This window comes from Epinephelus fuscoguttatus, linkage group LG21 (genome assembly GCF_011397635.1).
Source record: "Epinephelus fuscoguttatus linkage group LG21, E.fuscoguttatus.final_Chr_v1".
Classification (NCBI taxonomy): Eukaryota; Metazoa; Chordata; class Actinopteri; order Perciformes; family Serranidae; genus Epinephelus; species Epinephelus fuscoguttatus.
Window position 1 is genome coordinate 29,520,704 of NC_064772.1, and position 21,721 is coordinate 29,542,424.

The 21,721-nt window shown below is 41.1% G+C and overlaps 1 protein-coding gene across 1 annotated transcript in view; it reads left to right on the forward strand.

Annotated features, from left to right (window-relative positions):
- olfm3a (olfactomedin 3a) overlaps positions 1-21,721 on the forward strand; it is a 29,311-nt gene that overhangs the window by 4,812 nt on the left and 2,778 nt on the right. The window contains exons 2-4 of the mRNA XM_049566117.1: positions 18,751-18,894; positions 19,399-19,554; positions 21,355-21,574. Coding sequence (XP_049422074.1) covers positions 18,751-18,894; positions 19,399-19,554; positions 21,355-21,574 — 520 coding nt within the window. The remainder of the gene's footprint in view (positions 1-18,750; positions 18,895-19,398; positions 19,555-21,354; positions 21,575-21,721) is intronic.

The following is a 21,721-nucleotide window of genomic DNA, read 5'->3' on the forward strand; positions in this document are numbered from 1 at the left end:
TGGATGATACAGTCAGGCTCAGTAGGAAAATTTATCTGGCACAGATGCCATATTAAAAGATGAGAGATGCTGTGGGCACACACCTACACACGCACACCGCCGTTTCATATTTCACATCACCGTTTCCTCCGGGGGCCAAATTAAAGATGACACCCTCTAAATACACGTGTCAACACAAACAAAGCAAACAGCCAGCCACGAGACTGCCAGCAAAGTCATTAGTTGTGACGCTGCATGTTTCATGTTTGAAGCAGGGAGGGGGTTGTCGGAGCTGATGGACTGGAAATAAAGAAAGTCCACTGATGATGGATGTGAATCGCTTAGACCAGCAGCGGGGTAAATATGTGGCACTTTCTGCTTGGACTTGGGAATATGTTAGGCTGTTTGAGTCTGTGTGAGGTTGTAATGGCTTTTCTGTCACTGTCTTTGAATACGTGCTATAGGATGTGTCAGGTGTTAGGTAGGGACTTGGTGGGGTGGGGACTGTCTGTGATTGTCAGGCAAGTGAATTCATCCTGTTGTTAGTAATAAGATGTCTAAGTACTGACAGTGACAGATAAGCACCTGGGGCCGCATTACAGAAACTTCCTATTTTAAGTCTTAAGATGAGGAAGAGTCTAATATAGTATTTACCCCAATTTGGTGTTTCAGAAGCAAATACTAAATAACTTTTAATCTTACTTCATCCTATCTTAACCAAGGTAAGGAAATCCTAAATACTCAATCCGACATCGCTCACCAGCTTTTATGTCTGTTAACTAGAAACTGACGCTACTTTTCTTGACTTTCTGAGCTGAACAACTTTTTAACGGTTGTTTTGGTCACTGAAACATACAAACAATGAAGCAAAAACAACGACAGGCACTTCACGTAGACACAGATGAGTAGGAGATGTTTGTAACATCGATAGGGAAATCCAAAAATGTTCTATTTGGGAAATTAACACTAACTAAAATAGGAGAGGGCGTGGGATACCGGACAGATGGGCAACCAATTTTCTAATAGGTGTTGCCACCTTGGTTACAAGTGGGACATAGAGGGCTGAAATATTTTTGCTATGGCAACCATTTCAGTTTGTAAATCTAGAGGAGCACTTTTGTCAGTTGCACCACAACAGGGAGAGCCCCATGTCACTAGTCTTGTGAAGGCAGACCTGTCAGTGCTATAGAAAGGTCTGGAAACACACATTATCATTGTGCTACAAGAGAAATATGCTGTGGCTTGTTTGTATTTCTTTAAAAAAAAACAAAACACAATCGTCACGGCTGGTGCTAAGCCCAGGATGCAGACAGTGCCTTTGCAAAATAGCGCTAAGGGGGGAGATTTGTTTTGGTGGAATATTCCCACTTGAGGAGGCAAACGCTGTCATTAAAATGGCTAATCTCCACAAAAGAAACGCCACAAAAAACACTATAAGACATTTGTTGATGGTATGGTGTGACTTTTACTACATTCACAGCAAGAGGTTCCTGGTTCGATCCCCTAAGGTGGAGGAGCCCTTCTGTGTGGAGTTTGCATGCTCTCCCTGTGTAAGCGTGACTCTACATTACCCATAGGTGTGAATGTGAGTGTGAATGGTAGTCTGTCTCTATGTGTCAGCCCTGTGATAGTCTGGTGACCTGTCCAGGGTGTACCCCTGCTCGGCTCCAGGCACCCTGCGCCCCCTAACAGGATAAACGGTTATGGAATATGAATGAATGAAGGATAAAAAAGACAAACATAATTTGATAATTGGTGCCCTAGAGGTGAAGCCAATAATATGGTGTTTTTATATTAAATTTTTTAAGAGGTACATTAACTGAAGGAACTGTTCATCTATAATGGCTTTCTATCTAAATCAGATCCTAACCCATACTATGGTTACCAAACAGCTAAGACAGGATCTGCAAAGTTAAAGGGAAGCTTAAACCTGGACTCTGCTTTCCCACGTATTTGTGTTCAAGTGACTAATGGAGACAACAGTTTCTGAAACAGGTCCAGTATTGAGGGAGAGTGCTGCACTCATAGCTGTGAAACAGGCTGCAATGTAATCCCTACAGGCAATTGTGCACCGTCAATTTACATCCATTAAAAGTGCTTATTTTTGCCGCTGACATGCTCAGATTGTTATTATGAATGTCTGACAACATTATGAAAAAGATATTTTTCCTAACCTTTCGCTGATGCGATCTGTTTGTCATTGTGTGTGATCAAGACTCGCTCAAGGAGAAGTCTGAAATCTTGCTGACTTTTCCACATTGTTGATATCAGTTAAATATTCAGCCATGACACTGAGAATCTTTTAGATAACACTAAGCTTCACTTCCAGTACTCTAACACACTCTAACACAACAAAGTCCTCCCTCACTCCGACTCTCACTAATGTTTGCACCATTGTTTTCCTGCAACAAGTCACGTCTTGGCAGACCGAGACTTCTCCTTGAGCCAGACTTGATCACACACACACAGACACACACACACACACACACACACACACACACACACACCCTAACAAACAGACTGGATCATTTAATTGTTAAGGAAAACATCTTCTTGTAATGTTGTCAGACACTTCTAATAATAATCAGAGCCTGTCAGTGGCAAAAAACACTTTCAGTGGACACAAATTAACGGTGCTCGTCAGGATTACATTGCAGCCTGTTTCACACCTGTGACTGCACTGCTCTCCCTCAAAACTGGACCAGTTCCCCAAGTTTTTGGTCTTCATTAGTCACTTAGACACAAAAACATGCTAAAATACAGTCCAGATTGAGAAATATAATCATCAACAGATGTAATAATAATATGTATAATTATAAATGTTTAAAATCTCTCTTTTTTTCTATATGATGATTATGAGTCTTTAAAGTGGCTTCCTCTTGTTTTGAGCTCGTTTTCACTCCTCTGGGTGAACGCATCTCAGCTAATAGCAGTCTAAGCTATAATTACAGGAGTTGAGACATGGTGTTGAAACTACCAGGGGGCATAGTTACGACCCTCTCCCTCTGTTGCCCTTATGATTACTATAATTACAGCCCAAGTGGAGCACATATTATGTGCATATGACTGGATGAGAGCTGAAAGGCTGATCTTGAGGGGAATGGAAGACATTTGTGGTCTCAATAAATTTATACTGTACTCAATCAACCAGAGAGATGATCATGGGCTATGCTTGTTAATTTCTTACTAGCGAAGATAAAATGTAATATAACTTATTAAGTAGCTTCAAAAAGGGAGGCTGATCTAGACTGATGGTGAGGTACTAGAGCAGAGTTTAGTTGAGTTTGATGTAAGTATTTTGGTGTATTTTAGGGGTTATTTTTTTGTAGAACTGGTCAACGGATAGTAGCCAAACTGTGTAATTACAACTTCCAGGTCCATCATGTGATGCCATCTAGCCCAAAAAACCTTTTCCCTATAGCCTTACTTTAAGAAAGAGACGTCTCTAAATCAGTGAATGAATTTTTTTGAGTGTCAAAAGCTCCATGAAACGAACATTCAATAACATTTCAAAAGTCTTGCAAAGCAGCAGGATTAAATAATTCTATCCCAATTCAAGTTAGCAGAAGACGGGTAATTTTATATTCGAGAAGATGAACTTTTGTTCATGTGCCACTGAGCAACTTTCATAGGAATGAACAGCGCCCTGCCTCCAATGCTCTATGCAGTTGTTTTTGGTTTACACTCATAAGAGGTGGCAGATTTTCTGCTCAATTTCAAATTTGTATCAATCTTTTAAATGACTAATTTGTCATTACAGTCTATATCTGGCAACAATCAATTGACCTTATGCTAAGCCCCGCCCCTTTGTGATGGTCTGACAGCTGTCAGAGTAAGCATGGAGCCCACACTGTAACTAACTGCACTCCCTGAAGAAATATTATCATATGTTTGTAGAAATGAAAGAGTGATTCCAGAGAGAAGCAGACAGAGGGGTCTACAGTCTGTGTTTGAAGGATATATCCAGGATGTCAAACTGACTCAGCAGCAACAACAGGTTAAAAAGACAAAGATAGTTAGAAGCTAAAGCCGAACTATAGGCTACAGATCACAGTGTAAAAGTGAACCACCACATCACTGCTGATCGCCACACAAGACAATGAATATAAAGGGAAACTTTGCTGATATTGAACCAGCTGTGTGGCATCACAGTGTGTGCAGATGAACCGTGTTTGGCTTCACCCCCGTGCTGCTGCCAGCACTCGGACCTCCACTGCTGGACAGGCAGGGATCTCTGGGGGAAGTCAAACAACGTTCATCTGCGCACACTGTGATGACACACAGCTGGTTGAATATCAGCAAAGTTTCCCTGCTTCCCTTCACTGGTTCCTGTACAGCAGGGTCGGTCTTTGTTTCACTGTTATAATCATTACAAAGCAAAAGCAGCATGTGTATACATTCAGTAGGCTATATCTTCAGTAGCTAGCTAGCTAACCCTACACTTTTCAGGGTCTGATTTTGGTTTTGGAACAGGGAAGAAACGCATATCTTTTTCCAACCTCTCCAGGTAACGAGTATCATTAATACACGACGTGCCCCAGACACAACATTTAGCTCCAAATCCACAAAACCAGCCTGAAAATGAAGGAAATCTAAATCAATGGAGCACAGCTGTGTTGTTGTCGGACCCTGATCTGAGCCGGCCTGATGCTACATAATGATTGACCAGTCTGCGTCCAGGGACGGGACTTAGCAAAAGGTCAGTTTTCTCAGCTAAAATGATGGCTTTGGCTGGGAGATTGGATCAGTTTTGGCTGGCTAATTAAACCAATGTCAGTGGGTTAAAACCACAGACTCTTAAATGTTTCCAGCTTCTCATTTTAAGATGAGAATCTTTTAAAAGGGGTGTTCATGATGCACTTGATGGCAACATGCATATTTTACTAAAAGACTGATATTAACGCTGCATGTACCGGGCAAATAGTGAGCACCCTCAGCAGCTGATGATCCTTGTAGAAGATATAGAAACAACATCATTGTTTTTGGGGTGAAATCTTCAGCTAGTCAGCCCTTATCTGATACATATGATAAGGAACTATGTAAGATCAGTTTTATTCTAACATAACCCTGTATGGCTGATAGGCTGAAGTGATGTACTCATTGGCTTCAGAGGTTAACACACAGTTACTACTGCAGGTAGTAAGATAGTGAGCCAGGCATTCTAACAATTGCAGCCTATGTTAGAGCAGAAAAACACACCACGTTTTCCCAGTCCTTACACACTTTCACATTTTGCTTTTCAAAAGGCTGGAGAAAAATACAGGGTGGTGTCTTTTTTTCCCCCTAGCCTTTTAAAATGTCAAGCATCACTCTTGCTACAGCCCTGCGCATGCTGCTTCAACATATGGAGAAATCCCAAGCTTGACAGACCTGCTGTGCCTGGTCACGGTTGCAAAGCTATGATTGGACAATTAATGCTCGGGGGAGGGGTTTAGCAAATAATTAATTGCAGATTTCTCGTGCAGATGTGCAAGAGAGATCGATACCAGTCTAAAATGTCTAAGATGTAAACACCAAGTTCTTCAACATCAAAGCTTCTCTCTGGTGTCACACGTTCAGCACTCATACAGTGATAACTACATTATACAAGAGGAACTTTGACTTTGATTTCTTCATTAGCAGTAGAAAACATGAAAGCGTCCAGTTAGCCAGCTTGTTACTGTATATCTACAGCACATGTCCGTATATCCTGCTTTTATTTGAAGTAACAAGTTAAAACTTATTCTCTTGAAGTTGCTGAGAGGCACTCTAACAAACAGAAAGTCACTAACTGAAGTATAAGTAGAAAGTAAGTTTAAGGAAAGTAGTTACAGCAAATAAATTGCAATATAACTTCAAAGAACCTCTTAGAGTGCACTGAACATACTAATGCAATGCTATTTAAGAGTTTAAAGCAGTTTTCTGATGGTATAAGTTTTACCCCAGTAGATCCTATAATTGCAATTATTGGGTGTTGCCCAGCTGATACCAAACCAGTGAGAACGCACACATCCTTAAGGTATGCATAATCTTATTTTCGGTACACTCTCTCTTGTACTCTCTTCTACATCAGGCTGAAATGGCGAGTCTTCAACATCCCAACATACTGACACCACTGCGGAGCATAATTAGAGGGAGAAAATTCAAAGGTTGCTAAAGAGCAAGAGATAATCAGGTGAACTCACTTTGCTGTGAAATGTTGGAGAAAGTCTGCAGATTCTGTGACATTAATATGGCAGGAATGTCCTTTACCACGGTTCGAAAAAACTGTTGAGAGTTTCTCATGCAATACTAATGAGCATACTCTAACTTTGCACACACTTAACCCTGAGAGGCTGCCAAGACGTGAGCATGTTGATGACACAGATTTGATTTTGGCTTCAATTAAAGACGGGTTCTTATCCCAACAGGCTGCTCCACCAGAATTAGCAACATAATAAGTGAAAATTCCAATTACAAGGTCTCCTCTGGCAAGGCGTATCCCAAAAGAGCAATGCTTAGATAAGGATGCTTAAAATTTTATCAAATACACCAGTCTTATCTTACCAATGCTATGTTTTAATTTTGGCTATGATTTAGCCTATCTACGACCCATCATAACTTTTCAGTATATTGATGAAAAGTTTGCGTCAGAGCGCTGTCGCAGCTGCTCAGTATTCTGTTTGTGTATGCAATGGCCATTTAGTGTGGCCCGGAGATGTCCACTGGCTTTACTCAACCGATAATGTTTGATGACTGTTTCATTATCATCCTCCGTGGTGCTTACGACTGACATGTCATCTTGTTCAGCCAGAGGACTTGCTGAAGCACACCCTAGAGAAGAAGCATGACGGTGGGAGCGAGATAATGCTGTAGCTCATTCAGAGACTGTCTGGGGCAGAATGTGCCGAGCTCCTGCAGAATTATCTATTCAATCTTCTCTTCGCTGGGGTCAAAGTGGGCAAGAAGGTAGCACGCCTCTAGGAAATTAATCTCCCTGCGTGGCTTTCATCACAGTCACATCTGAAAGAAAAGATGGCCTTTTCTTTTACTTCTTGCTGCCCCCCCCTCCCTCTTTCCCTCCATATGCATCATCTCTTTGTCAGTATCTTACTGGAACCTTTTTGGTCTCAGGATTATAGTTGCCAGGATTGCTGTTGCTGCTGCGTTTAGGGGTGTTACCATTTGTCATAGCTGTCTTAGATGTCTGCATCAGTTTGGTTACAGAGCTGGCTGCACATGCGAGTTCATCTTCCCCTGCCATTAGAGCTAAAATGTTAACTCATTTAAGCAGTATGATCATCAGTTACAGTACTGACATGCGCATTCCACTCCACTTGCCTCCAATACCCTGGTGGCTTTTTGTTTGGACAGGTTGATAGATGACTGGATAGATAGCATCTGTTTAGGTCTCTGTCTCATGGCAGGCAGGACGGCAGCATTGCTGTGATATGAGATTTAACTTTATTGGCACCACTGGCACCTGGATTTGTCTCTGAATGTTTTATCTGGGCTTTTTGTAAAGTTTTACTATGACGCAATTTTAACCTCCTGATTCAAGTTTAATAAAAACAACATATAGGGATATGTTGCCAATTTTCAACCAGCTTTGTATCATAACGTGGGTAGTATGTGTCAGTGAACTATGGTAAACTTCCCTCCATCTTATCAGTGCCCTGATCTCCTGGATCATCTCTCAGCTCATATCCCGTCATCCAGCAGATTGCAATGGCTCAAGGGCTGTTGCACGACCTACAGATTGTGCTTCTGCATTTTCATATACCCGTCACCACAGACACGAAGAGTATAGAGGCAGATCAAGAGATGATGCTCCTCTTTCTCTCTCAAACTCAGACCAATCTCCAATCAAACTGAAAAACTAGGCAGTGCTGATAAAATATAAACCAATACCAATTTCTTGGTAAAATGTCATCAGAAACAAATTTAAGAGTGCTTTCACACCTGCCCTGTTTGGTTCAGTTCAACTGAACTCAAATTCTTTTGCCCCGTAAGTGCGGTTTGTTTGGGCAGGTGTGAACACAGCAATCACACTCGGGTGCGCACAAAAACAACCAGACCAAGACCTTCTTGAAGAGGTGGTCTCGGTCTGGTTACAGACAAACTCTGGTGCGGTTTGTTTGTGGTGAGAACGTGATCCGACCTGAATCTGAACCAACTGCAGTCACATGACACATTGTTTGGGTTAAACATGAGCATGTTACAGTCCTGGAGGATTATTAATGTGCACCTCCTCCTGTACTGCCTTAATATGCACATTCAGCACATCCAATGCATCAAAACATTGTTTTCTAGTTGGAGCCGCGCCTCGTTTTCAAACTGTATGGTTTGACTAAAATGAACAATGACAGCAATATAGTCCACGATGAGCAGCGCTAAAATCAACCTGCGTAGTTGTCCCTCCATTGTGACATTAGAAAGTGTCACATTTATCTTGCAAGTGTACTCTTCTTCAACATTTGCTTTACTTCCTGGATTTTTCCCACATGGAAATTCTGACCAATCAAGAGCAGCTTTCTCACACAAGACATTTGATCTGGTCCGCTTGTAAGTGCTGCCGTGAGAACATGAACCAACTCTAGGCAATTATACAACTTTGTGACAAAATTAGTCCCTGATTCAGACCAAAGCAAGACAACTCTAGGTCTGAAAGCACCCTAAGCGACCTATTTGGCTATAATCCTGCTGCAGACATGTACCAATCATAGCCTACACAGCACTCTTCTACAAACTGCACCCACCACTAGTACAACATAAACCCACCAATGTAATGGTCATTATACATGAAGATGTGATTCACTTTATAAGTAATGAGAGGTAACCCTTCACATTATCCTTATCCTATACCATGACTGCATCTCTGTTAACTTAATAATTAACGGCAAGGTAAACACCAACTTCACGGCTTGCGCTTCTGGGCTAAGTGACGAAGGGGGCTGATCGTGGACCGACGTGTCGGTATTGTGGGCAAGCCATGTAGCTAGTGGGTGGGTCACATTGCTGCTCCAGCCGCAGCTGTACCTACTCTGAAAAAATGAGATCAAACAACAAGTCTAGACAGTGTTGATCAAATATGACCCAAGATGTTGTTACTGCATTGCTTATTTCTCACCTAAAATGTGTTTAGAAGCATTTTTAGGTGACTGTTGAACTGTAATTCAAGATTGTTTGTTAGCAGCTGGCCGTCATGTTGTGTTTTGGGTCAAAACAGCCGAGCTTGCATTATGTCACCCACCAGCGGGAGTGTATATTGGTCCAGTGCAGAACAGCCCATTCTGGTAGCTGTAGGTTTGGCACCAAATGGCACAGCCCTTTTTCTCTGTCTTCTCTGGTCATGTAGCAGCAAGTAGACAGCCCTGTTTGAAAAGACCATCTTTCCAGCAGTGAAATACCTGTTTAATTGACAATTCTGCAATGTAATGCACACATACTGAGTAGTGACAAAAGGTAAAGTTGTGAGAGATATTTCCAGTCTGTCACCTTATGCCTCCATTCTCCTGTTATTGCCTGAGAACTGTGGGGGAAAAGTGCTACCTGAGACATTGCCAGCTGAGAGTAAGCTTCATACAGCCCCTCCTCCATATGTTACACCCCAGTAAGAAAACAATGATAATAGGGACTTAAAATGAGACTGTTTTGTGTCCATTTGTTGCCTGTCTGCAGCCCCAGCTGATGCTGTTGAGGGATACCGCTCACGTTATTTATCTAGACTGTATTTATGACAGATTGATTTCTGCCACCGCCACCTACAATCTTTTAATTTTTCAGCTTCAGCTTCTCACCTGTGGTACCCCTCTGGGGAGCTCCTCACATTGCCAGACTCATATAGCAAATGGAATCAGTCATCATGAGACTGGCAAAGGAAATTAGATCAAGAGACTGAGGCTATACTCAGCAGGGTGGAGATTCATTTATGCCGCAGACAGTCAGCTACAGTATGTGCACTTGCTATGGATCTTGGCAGTGGCTGAAACAGATCCACTTAGCACTAAACCGAATGACTCCTCTGCTAGAGTCCAGCTGCTTTTGCATGCAGGGGTGAAAAGAGCAGCAGAGAAACTTCTTGTGCTGTGATTTTACAGAAATGTTACTCAGCTGTAGAAAACGAAGTATATAAAGTGAGTCATATCTTTAAAATAAAACCTAAGTTATCTGAAATCAGTGCAATCATTGATGAAAAAGAATGTAAGGCAAAAAGACAAGCAGCACAACCTAATATTCCTCCTCTTCCACCAGTGTTTGTACAACTGTAATCGTAAATTGCTCACGGTCATGGGTGAGGGCAAAGGAAGTGATTCAGATCTGATGAGAGCAGCTAACTCTCCCTGACATCATTCACTAAATCACTCTTAACCACGTTGCCCATATTAACCTATCCATTCACTCTTACTCCCTCATCAGTCCCCCTACGTCTTTCCTCAGTCACGCAGAAAGGCTGATGAGGACAAAGGTGATGTTAAGTGTGAAGTACAGTCAAAGTAAAATACATGTTGATGACAGAATAACAAACGGAAAAGGGACTCAATTATGCGTGTAATTGGCAGGATACCTGTCTGCTGTGAAGAGCATGAATCATATCTTCCACAGGGAGGAATTCATTAAAGTGATTGTTTACGCTTCGTGGGTGCAGTGTTGACTTTGCATGTTTTTACTGAGTGATCTGAGATTTGGAAAATCAGTCCACCTTTGTGTGGTGTGCGAGCTGTGAGCAAACAAAGTTGTTCAGGTGAAAATAACACAGACTTGGGCGGTGACTGGTCATGTCCGATAGAGTCTTACAGACATCATTGACTAGGTTTTATCATTTAAACTTTGAATGTTTATATTACCAAATCAATTTTTACGTACACTCACCTGCCACTTTATTAGGTACACATTGCCAGTACCAGGTTGGACCCCCTTTTTAATGCTTGGTGTCACAGATTCAAGAAGGTGCTGGAAACATTCCTCAGAGATTTTGGTCCATATTGACATGATGACATCACACAGTTGCTGCAGATTTGTCAGCTGCACATCCATGATGTGAATGTCCCGTTCCACCACATCCCAAAGGTGCTCTATTGGACTGAGATCTGGTGACTGTGGAGGCCACTGGAGTACAGTGAACTCATTGTCATGTTCAAGAAACCAGTTTGAGATGATGTGAGCTTTGTGACATGGTGCATTATGCTGCTGGAAGTAGCCATCAGAAGATGGGTACACTGTGGTCATAAAGGGATGGACACGGCCAGCAACAATACTCAGGTAGGCTGTGGTGTTTAAACCATGCTCAGTTGGTACTAAGAAAATCTCCCCCACACCATTACACCACCACCAGCCTGAACCGTTGATACAAGGCAGGATGGATCCATGCTTTCATGTTGTTTACACCAAATTCTGACCCTACCATCTGAATGTGGCAGCAGAAATCAAGACTCATCAGACCAGGCAACGTTTATCCAATCTTCTATTGTCCAGTTTTGGTGAGCCTGTGTGAACTGTAGCCTCAGTTTCCTGTTGTTAGCTGACCTCTACTGTTCAATGTAACATCAAATGTGTAATAAAGGGGCAACAAAAAAACACAAACAGGCAACTCTACCAATCTTATTTTGTAAATCATATACTTCATTTGAGACTTTGGAATAGCAAATACTTGCTGCCAATCTTCAGTCATTAAAAGTAAATGATGCAAGCAGGGTTTCTCTGGTTGTCTGGTGTTTTGATGGAGACATTAGGGAGGATTTTGAGGAGTGGACAGTATCGAGGGAGGTAACAGTGAGGAGAGAGGTTTTTATTGATTTATGATTTCTCATGGAACTGTGCACACTGTTTTCAATTTGTCCGTCTTCAACACTCCTGTTGATTCACACTGCAGTAGAAACTGTAGAATAATTGATCAAAAGGACAGGTTTGATGTGCACGTAAGCACAAAAGTTTCTGTGATTATTTTGCAACAATTTGTTGATGGTTTTAAAGGTCTAATTCATAATTTAACCTGCTGTGCTTAATTGTGGTTATGCTGTAAAGGAAAGGCCTTTAGTATATGCAGATAGCAATTGGTAACAATCACTCTTTCTGTCCGCCTGACATTAATGTCAAAATCAAATATGTATTTTTTCTGTACGACACAGACAAAGATGGAGAGACAAGCAAAACATAAATAAAATGGTTTATGTGGATGTTGCCTCATTTAATAAAGTGACCAATTATTGGCAACAAAATTGCAGCTACCCCAAAATTGCAGCTACCCACTGCGCTAAGTCACCAAGATACCAAACTAGCTAACATGCTAACAGTGATAATGCTAACATGCTAATTTTTCACAGGTATGTTTACCACATTCATCATCTGAGTTTAGCATGTTAGCATGTTTATTAGCAAGTACAGCTGAGGCTAAAGGGAGTGTCATTAGTGTTGCAGGTAGGCTTTTTGGTCATCAACCAAAGTACTGGACACATAAGGATGTTGACCTGATGGCACTAAAGAAAAGCTTAAGAGATCACCAGAGTTATAAGAATTCATCCCGAGGCGGACGTAAATGTCTGTGCAAAATTTAATTGCAATCCATCCAATAGTTGTTGAGACATTTCGTTTAAAACCACAAATGTCAGCCTCATGAGGATGTCAGAGGAAGAGCCAGGAGGGTGAGCAAAGTCATTAGGATTCATCATGTGGGAACCATGGCTCCAGTCTATCATGTAAATGCAGATGTGTGAAACTTTGACCTGTGGGTGCAGATACATGACCAGACAGGAGATCACCGCAGTCATTAGGATGCATCCTCTGGGCACCATGAATATCTGTACCAAATATCATGGCAATCCATGTATAAAATGTCAGCATCATGGTGGCACCAACGGAAAAGTCAAGGGATTACTAAAGTCATTGAGATTCAATATCTTGAGACCATTAATATCTAATAATAAGTTGAGTCTGGACCAAAGGGGTGAAACAACGGACTGACATCCATAAAGTCGCACTGCTAGCAACTGGCTATACACATAAACATAACACAAGACAGAAGACATGTGGCTTGCTACAAGACAATAATGTATAACATAAGATTATGTTAAAAAAAACTCCATTCCTTCCCTGTCATTTTACTCCTCATTGGCCTGATGACAGATATAGTTATAATATACCATACTGTAAATGTCACTCTTGGCTTCACTGAGGCACGAAAAGCTTGAGAGCTAATTCACAGTTCAATCAGGTGGCCTCATAAAACTCCGACATTAATAGGGACTAGAAGTGAGGCTGACCTTGTGTGCAGCAATAAAAGCAATAAAGTCATGATCATTCATTATTAGTGGCTACCAGACTGTCTCTTAATCTTTGAGTCAGTATGTTATATCAGATTGTTGAATAACAGAGGCCTGTTTTTCAAATAACAGACCAATATTAGATAAGCCTATTGGGCGTTGGGTGGATGCCATAACAGTATTAATAATTATACAATGTGATGGTTTCTAATTAAGTGACAAATCCAACCTGTCTGAAAATTATAGGGTGACATTTGGTGAGACTGTCAGAGAGATAAAGAGGCATATGATTGATTTGTAAGGTGTTTCTAGAATGAAGACAAAAGAATCATGTCATCTCAAATCAAGCTACTTGAAAGTCCTCATGAGATAAAACAGATACCAGAAAATGTAAAAAAACATCCATTTCAAGTTAAAGTGTAAAAATAACTATGCCTGTTCTTGTTCCTTAATGTTTAAAGACGATATATATAATACACAGAGAGAAATGTGCTGTTGTCCAGGAGATGAAAACCAGTTAAACATATGGGAATTTATTTCAGAGGCAATATAAGATATGAAACGGAAAATCTGTCATCAAGGTTGATACAGCATGACATGTTTGCTGCATTGAAACACCATGTTGTGTTCATTGTTTTAAAGAAGACACATCTAGAACCATCAGGAAGTGAGATTAAATGGAAACGGACACTTGATTGACAATAAAAATCTGGGCTGATTTTAAGGTGCTTTCAGACCTATAGTTGTCTTACTTTGCTTAGAGTTGGTTCGTGTTCTCATGGCAGCATTTACAAGCGGACCAGATAAAATGCCTTGTGTGAGAAAGCTGCTCTTGATTGGTCAGAATTTCCATGTGGGAAAAATCCAGGAAGTAAAGCAAACGTTGAAGAAGAGTACACTTGCAAGATAAATGTGACACTTTCTAATGTCACAATGGAGGGACAACTACGCAGGTTGATTTTAGTGCTGCTCATCGTGGACTATATTGCTGTCATTGTTCATTTTAGTCAAACCATACAGTTTGAAAACGAGGCGCGGCTCCAACTAGAAAACAATGTTTTGATGCATTGGATGTGCTGAATGTGCATATTAAGGCAGTACAGGAGGAGGTGCACATTAATAATCCTCCAGGACTGTAACATGCTCATGTTTAACCCAAACAATGTGTCATGTGACTGCAGTTGGTTCACATCCAGGTCCGCACACGTTCTCACCACAAACGAACCGCACCAGAGTTCATTTGTAACCAGACCGAGACCACCTCTTCAAGAAGGTCTCAGTCTGGTTGTTTTGGTGCACCTGAGTGTGATTGCTGTGTTCACACCTGCCCAAAGGAACCACACTTAGGGGGCAAACAAACCTGAGTTTGAATGAACCGAACCAAACAGGGCAGTTGTTAAAGCAGCCTTAGAAGGGTTAATACATCTCAGGTCCGATTGGGCGGGATGGCCTCATAGAATTCCTTTTTTTTTGATAAAACATGAAGCAGTGACACATTTTTGCTGTTGTTTTCTGATCCTGACTGGTAACATATTAAACACTGGCACACACAATTGTCTGTTGGCAGCTTCCCTCCAAAAGTATTGATGATTGTTGCAAATCAGCCTTCAAACGGCCATTAGTCAAACCATGGACAAGAAATATGGGGAGATCAAGAAGAGAACTACAGAGGAATCACAAATGTGTCTTGGCATCTGGTTATGTGTTTGTGTGTGCAGCACATGTAACTATATATTTATGTGTGTGTGTTTTTGTGTGTGTGTGGTGCCTGTGCAGAGAGCAAAACTCCGCTGGGCAGCTGGGGAGAGCTTTGAGCTGCTGGATGCTGTTTTGTGAGGATGATTAATGACCAGACTTTGGCGCGCAGCTCTGTGAAACCATTGTAGCCTTGGAGTCTGATCTTCTATCTAACATAGTGAGAGGTAGAAAATATTGAAAAATTTGTCCTCACCTCATCAACAACACAGATTCATGAGTGAAATACAACGTTATTAAACTGCACAAGGTAAAACATTCTGTTCTTCATTTATTATACAGTCATAGTCTGGCCTTACCAAATAAGTAATGCCAGTCAGTGTGTGCACATCACCATATTTTTACCTCTGTGCTGTCATGCATTAAGTGATATATAGTCTGTAGGTAAGCGTTGGGGAGATGAACTGTTCCAGCAAAAGCATCTATCTCCTTGGTTTTTTTTACTTCTCTGAGCATTATCCTTAATTTTATCCTCAGTGCACATTGGCGGCCTCCCCTATCCCTCACTTCATCTCATCATCGTATGCTTGCTGTCTTTGTATTTCTCTGTAATATATCTGCCTGCATACCGACTCTTCTACATCTATCTCTTTCCGCCTAATTGACAGTCAGGTCCTCTTTCTTGTTCTTTGTCAGCACTGTCCTCTTTTCGTTGTTTTTTCCCCAGCTACTGTTTTCCAACATAACCACCTCTTCAACTCTTCTGCTTGTTCATATCCTCCCCAGCTCCCCCCTCCTCCTCCAAATTTACCTACTTTTCTTTGGATATGTCACTCGGATTATAGTGGATGACAAGGTTTACCGGCAGAGTCCTTGGTGGCAAAGTACATAAATATTTATATGAATACAAAAGCATCTTCAGGCTTGTTTGTCTGCTTTTGCTTGATTGAAGCATCAGCTAAATTTCGACATTGTGGATGGCCACAGGTCCTGTGAATTATTGAGAAAATGTACTTGAAGTTACTCAAAGTTCAAGTCTTTAGTTTTCGAAGTTCTGCAACAGTTTTATTTAACAGTAAGTGCGCTGTGTTATGGCAATGGAGGATGCTTGTTCCTGAAGATGTGCATTATATGTAGCAGCTCTAACACTGTGGCATAGTGATGGCAGGAAATTACTTAATTTTGATACTGTAAATAGTGTAATTGTTTTTAATATCCTACTCCAACACGGTTATGAAAAATAAACCACTCCACACAGGGTAATTAACAGTTTGCTAAAACCCCTTCCCTGAACAGTGATTCTCCAACCATTGCTCAGAAACCTTCCTCAGCACTGGCCTGTCAAGCTTTGGATTTCTTCACATGTTGCGGCGATGTGCAGAGGCTGTAAAAAACTTCTTCCCTGGCATTAAACCCCTAACAACTCATCTCCGTTCACCAAGATTACATATTTAGAAGGGTTTTTTCATGAAAAAAATGCCTTAAAACGTCTTGAATGTAACTCTACACCTTTGCCTCATTTAGTATGTGCGGAGCTATAAATATGCAATTAGCCTGCTCGCTTCCTCACTCGCCTGCAGCTCGAACGTACCTGCTCATCTTCACTCTGCTCATCAAACACACAAACCTCTGCTTGTAAATGGCAATAGATAACATAAGCCTTGGCCTGACTGCGTTATCAGACAGCTACTAATGTGTTTCCATTGTTAGATAAACCTTGTTTCCGATCTCCGGCTCTAACAAGTTGAAGTGAAAGTGAAATAGTGTCGGCACAAATACCGATACAGAGCTACGCCTGTTTCTCCTCTGATCAGTGGCGCCCCCAGAATGTTTTCATAGGTTTCGAAATGAAAAGCTTGTGACATTGCACAGAAACCACAAGTCAAAACTGAATTTCAGGAATTCCATTATGCTGTTGAATTATATAGACTATTTGAAAACTATGTCAATATAAGGAATCTCATACTGATATATTCTAGGATCTTATTTTACAGCTAATGTTACAGATTATCACCGGTACAGTTAACATTTTGAGTTCCACAACAACACAGCAATGGTGTTTTAATGTCATGTTCGCTGATTAATTGTTCTTCAAAAAAGCTGTTTATCCTTTTCTTTAAAAAGACAAATATACAGCTTTAATTTGAAGGAGTACATTGACTGTAACAGGCCTTCTCAAGTTTAGGGCAGATTTGTAGGTGCCCATAGAACTATATATTGAGATGAGAGTTAAAGGGACCCTTTTAAAAATGGCCATACCAGTTGTTCCCTTGCCAAATTTAGCCTAACTTTAGAGCAATATTAAGCCATTCACAACAAGCTGTGTTGACCTGGTTGGTACCAGTGGATCCTTGAGGCAGTGTTGGGCAGTAGCGTCACTACAAGCAGCGGCATTACGGATTTACCTGCATTTCTCAGTAGAGTGGTGGCAACGTCACAGCTTTCTGAGTCAAATAGCTTTTCAGTAGTGAAGTTAATTAATTGACCGAGTAGCTAGCCAGTAAGCTATAAAAAAATCTCTGTCTTGTGTCCAAGTATGTAAGATGAGCAACCAAACAGGAGTATGTTGGAATTAAATAAGAGTCTAATCTTACATTTTTGCTTTTGATATAAGTGTGTACTGGCTCTACGCTGCAATACAAGGCCAATGCCGTTTCCTTTATTTCTGTGTCTTCTACACAGGTCATCAACTGGTCGGACTGCCAGCTTTTTTCCTAGGACATGCAGCTGTAGTCTCAGTCTTTAGGACGGTGTAATGTATATGACCATCAAGTGCAGTTATGAATGAATAATGAATGGATCTATGAGGTGTTTCTTATCTAAATATGACAAAAAAAGATGTTTGTGGTGCCTGAGCAAATCCCGAAATCCCAACCTTAGGTTTTCTAGTTTGTAAGAGGGGAATTTATAGTAGGGAAAAAGATTTTGTTAGCAGAGACACTTGTCGATCCCTTCTAACACAGACAGAAGACCAGACAACATTTCCCCACAAGATATGCTCAGTTCCCTTTTTCAATACTAAGTAGAGTAGCTTTCACCTGTTAATAAATCTGCAAGCTGAAGGGCAGACAGCCTCCAGGCGTTTTAGTGTGGAGGCAGTCACATGTCTATGAATGATGTCCATAATCGAGACCTGAGAGAATGCTTGACTCCTCTCCCCTCTCCCTAGAAAAAAGTCTTCTCTCTGTATAAGTTAACTTTCCACCTTAACTTTTTGTTAAATATATTTTTATGTGCTCAAGAATGTGTTGGCAATCCAGATGCTCAAATTTTTGTAATAAGAGGATTATGTTAGTAAAGTAATACCTAATGTACTAGTCTGAGGATGGGACTAATTAGTGTGTTTAGTCAGAGTGGGAAGCAGAGTGTTTATCAGTGTTCAGCTTCAAAACATAAAAACAAAGGCATTTGTTTTAATAGCAGCTTAAGAATATGCATCACACTGCTGAAACATCATTAATATAAACACTAAAACAAAGCGGTCTCAACATTGAACCTTGGGGCACACCTTTGTGTACGCTTAGAAATCATCCACTTTAACACTGAAGCTATCAGACATCCAGTTCATGAACCAGTTATTTATTCTGATTATTGTGATTATTATGATGATTAAGATTGTTTTCATTGTTATCTAAGTTGAATTGATGATTGTTTTGATGCAATCACCACTCTTAGCAGTTGCCTCTGTGGATGCATCTGTAGCAGCTTATCTTTGTTGCCATGTTTGGATGTAAGGATAACAGCTTTCCAAAGAGAACCAGTTTCATGTAAACATGACATTTATAATTATACAATACATAATCTAAAATATAATATGGGTCTAACCTGAGTGTGTTTATGTATTTGTTTGTGCTTGTAGACTATTGGCCCCAAGGAGGGCTGGCAGGTGTACAGCTCGGCCCAGGATGCTGATGGGCGCTGTATCTGCACAGTGGTGGCACCAGAACAGAGCCTCTGCTCCAGAGATGCCAAGAGCAGACAGCTCCGCCAGCTACTAGAGAAGGTAAGCACATGTAAAAAGGAATATTTACCACCTCAGTGCAGCCTGCACACACACTAACACATACACACACACACACACACTCTGCTGTTAAAGATGGGAATAATAAAGGAACAAACCTCTACATGGTGTATTCTTGTTCTTTTGAAGAGTGTAATAGTCCTCCAGTACTAGATGTTTTATCATGTGCATTTAACACAGGTATGCTGCTGCTAGGCTTCACTGTGTTTGTTCTTTTTCAAAAATAGCCTGTCAAACATTCAGGCACACATGCAGGCTCACCAGGGAAAACCCATCAAAGTGCCTTTCAATTAGCGGCAGTAAAAAGAAAGAAGGAGCAAAGAGAAGGCGTCTGCAGTTCACTCGCTGAGTGAACTATTCTATACTATTCTATACTATACTATATTATACAATACTATACAATGCAGTACTATACTATGCTGCTAAAAGTCCAGTTTGTGAGTGGAGCCCTGTTTGAGGTGATCATTTATCATTGTTTTATTCTAGGTACAGAACATGTCTCAGTCCATTGAGGTGCTGAACCTACGAACTCAGAGGGATTTCCAATATGTCATGAAGATGGAAAACCAGATGAAGGGCCTGAGGACCAAGTTCAGACAGATTGAGGACGACAGGAAATCCATCATAGCCAGAAACTTCCAGGTACTCTACAGCCTCGTTTAATCACAGCCTGGTTTAATCAAATGAGCATGGATCTGCTCTATTACGTTTTTCTATTTTACAAATGTCATTTATACCGTAAGCATGCTCTCATGAGTCATTCAATTTAGAATTGTTTAGGCCCTCTCACAGAACTGACATTTTGCAGGTTTTTACTTTATATTATTTCAAAGACAAGAACAGAAAGACTGGGAAAAAGAGGGGAATTAAACCCAAGAAATTCCATTCAAGTGAGATATTTAGGGAAATTCAAAGCTATAGTATGCAGGATCTTCACTTTTGACCCACTAGAAGTGTGTGCCGGTGTATTTATCTGCAGAGACTCTGCCCTTTGCCTGAACTTTTTCATGTTTTCTAGTTTTTGGGATGCTCCAGGGCACAGTGTGCAGGTGAGGTCAGGACTGTATAAAAAGGTAGCCCTTTTTGCCAGACTGTGAGCAGCACGCATCCAAGAGGAAGTTATATGAATTGCAGAAACAGTGCAGATAAAATGCAAATATAGTGACACAAAACACCAAGCGGACAAGACTCATTCCAACATGAGAGTGAATCTTTTAATTGGTGATACTGTCTACAAACAAACGGACAAAGCATAAAGCATAAAGAAAGGAAAAGAGGAAACTGCTCGACTTATAGAAGGGTCCTTCTTTAAAACTTGTCACCACAAGGTTGCCAGACAACCAGTGGAGACTTAAGGAAGTCACTGCTCCCAGCTAAGAGAGAGTGTGGCACATCACCCCCCCAACAAAGCCACAACTTGTTCCACTGTGTTTTATGAACAGATTCACTGTTAAGTAACCAGCACAGTCCGTCTTCTTTCACTTTTACACAGCCGCTAATAGTATACTGAGTCTGCTGAGTGCTGCACTGTCACCATTTGGGTGTGGCATTCCACGCTTTGACAGCCATATCCATCTGGCTAATAGATCTCATCGCCTTTATTTTGAGGAAATTATTGAGGAAAGCCAGGATAAGAGCTGAGCAGTCTGAATATCTTCTTTTTCAGGGTGCACACATCTTCTGTGTACATGAAAATAAAATATTCAGCAGCGTTTTAATTCAGAAAGCACTTACATCTTTGGTTGTTTCAGAGGCTGTTTTGCTGCTGCAGTTGCCCTGTGTGGATTGCACTGGACAGCTGGTATGGGAGTAGGAATTTCTCTTGTGTGGCAAGTTGTGAGACACTGAATGAGTTTGAGAAATAACTGTGTGGAACAACCACTAGCATGGCAAGAATATCAGAGATAAAGCCATGAGTTAGAATAAAAAGAAGGCTGGCCATATTGTATGGAAAATGTAGTTAAACACAGGAATAGACTTGTGTTTTAGGAACTTGTTCAATGTTGCATACATGGTGGATAATTGTGGTTTCTCACACAATGAAAGGGTGAATGCTTGGATGGATAGATGAATGAATAAATGGTTCATTGCTTTAAGGTATGTGTCATTAGGTGCTTTCTACAGCACATACTGTATTAGGTCACTCTTTTTTTCTCATGATGAATAATTATATACTGTCACCTGGGACTGCAAATGCTAACATGTTAGCATGGAGCACTGGAGCCACAAGGGATTTGTTTATAGTTACCTGAGGTCCAGTCTCCCCAGTACATGTCCTGTGGGTGTATTCTTTGATAACAAATACTCAACATGTGCTGAAGCAGGGTTTGCTCCTCTGTCAAACAAACTGTAGTTTTGTTTTTCCCTGACCACCACACCTATCCACACTGTACCACCTCTCTCTGTTTCCCATTTCTGCCGCTGTCACTGTCACTTCTGCAGGAGCTTAAAGACAAGATGGACGAGCTGAAGCCGCTGATCCCTGTGCTGGAGCAGTACAAGATGGATGCTGCGCTCATTTCCCAGTTCAAGGAGGAGATCAGGAACCTCTCAGCGGTGCTGACAGGCATCCAGGAGGAGCTCGGGGCCTACGACTATGATGAGCTCTATCAGCGAGTCCTGCGACTGGACAGCAGGCTCCGCAGCTGTATGGGCAAACTAAGTAAGTGGTGAATGCTGCAAGTGCGACAGTGCAGTGTTTTTTATTTTCTTATTAGAGACAATGCTGGCAATGGTACTGCTGAATAAATAGTACTAGCACAAGTGGGATTGTAATAGTGTTTGCATGATGTCATAAAGTGTAACAGCC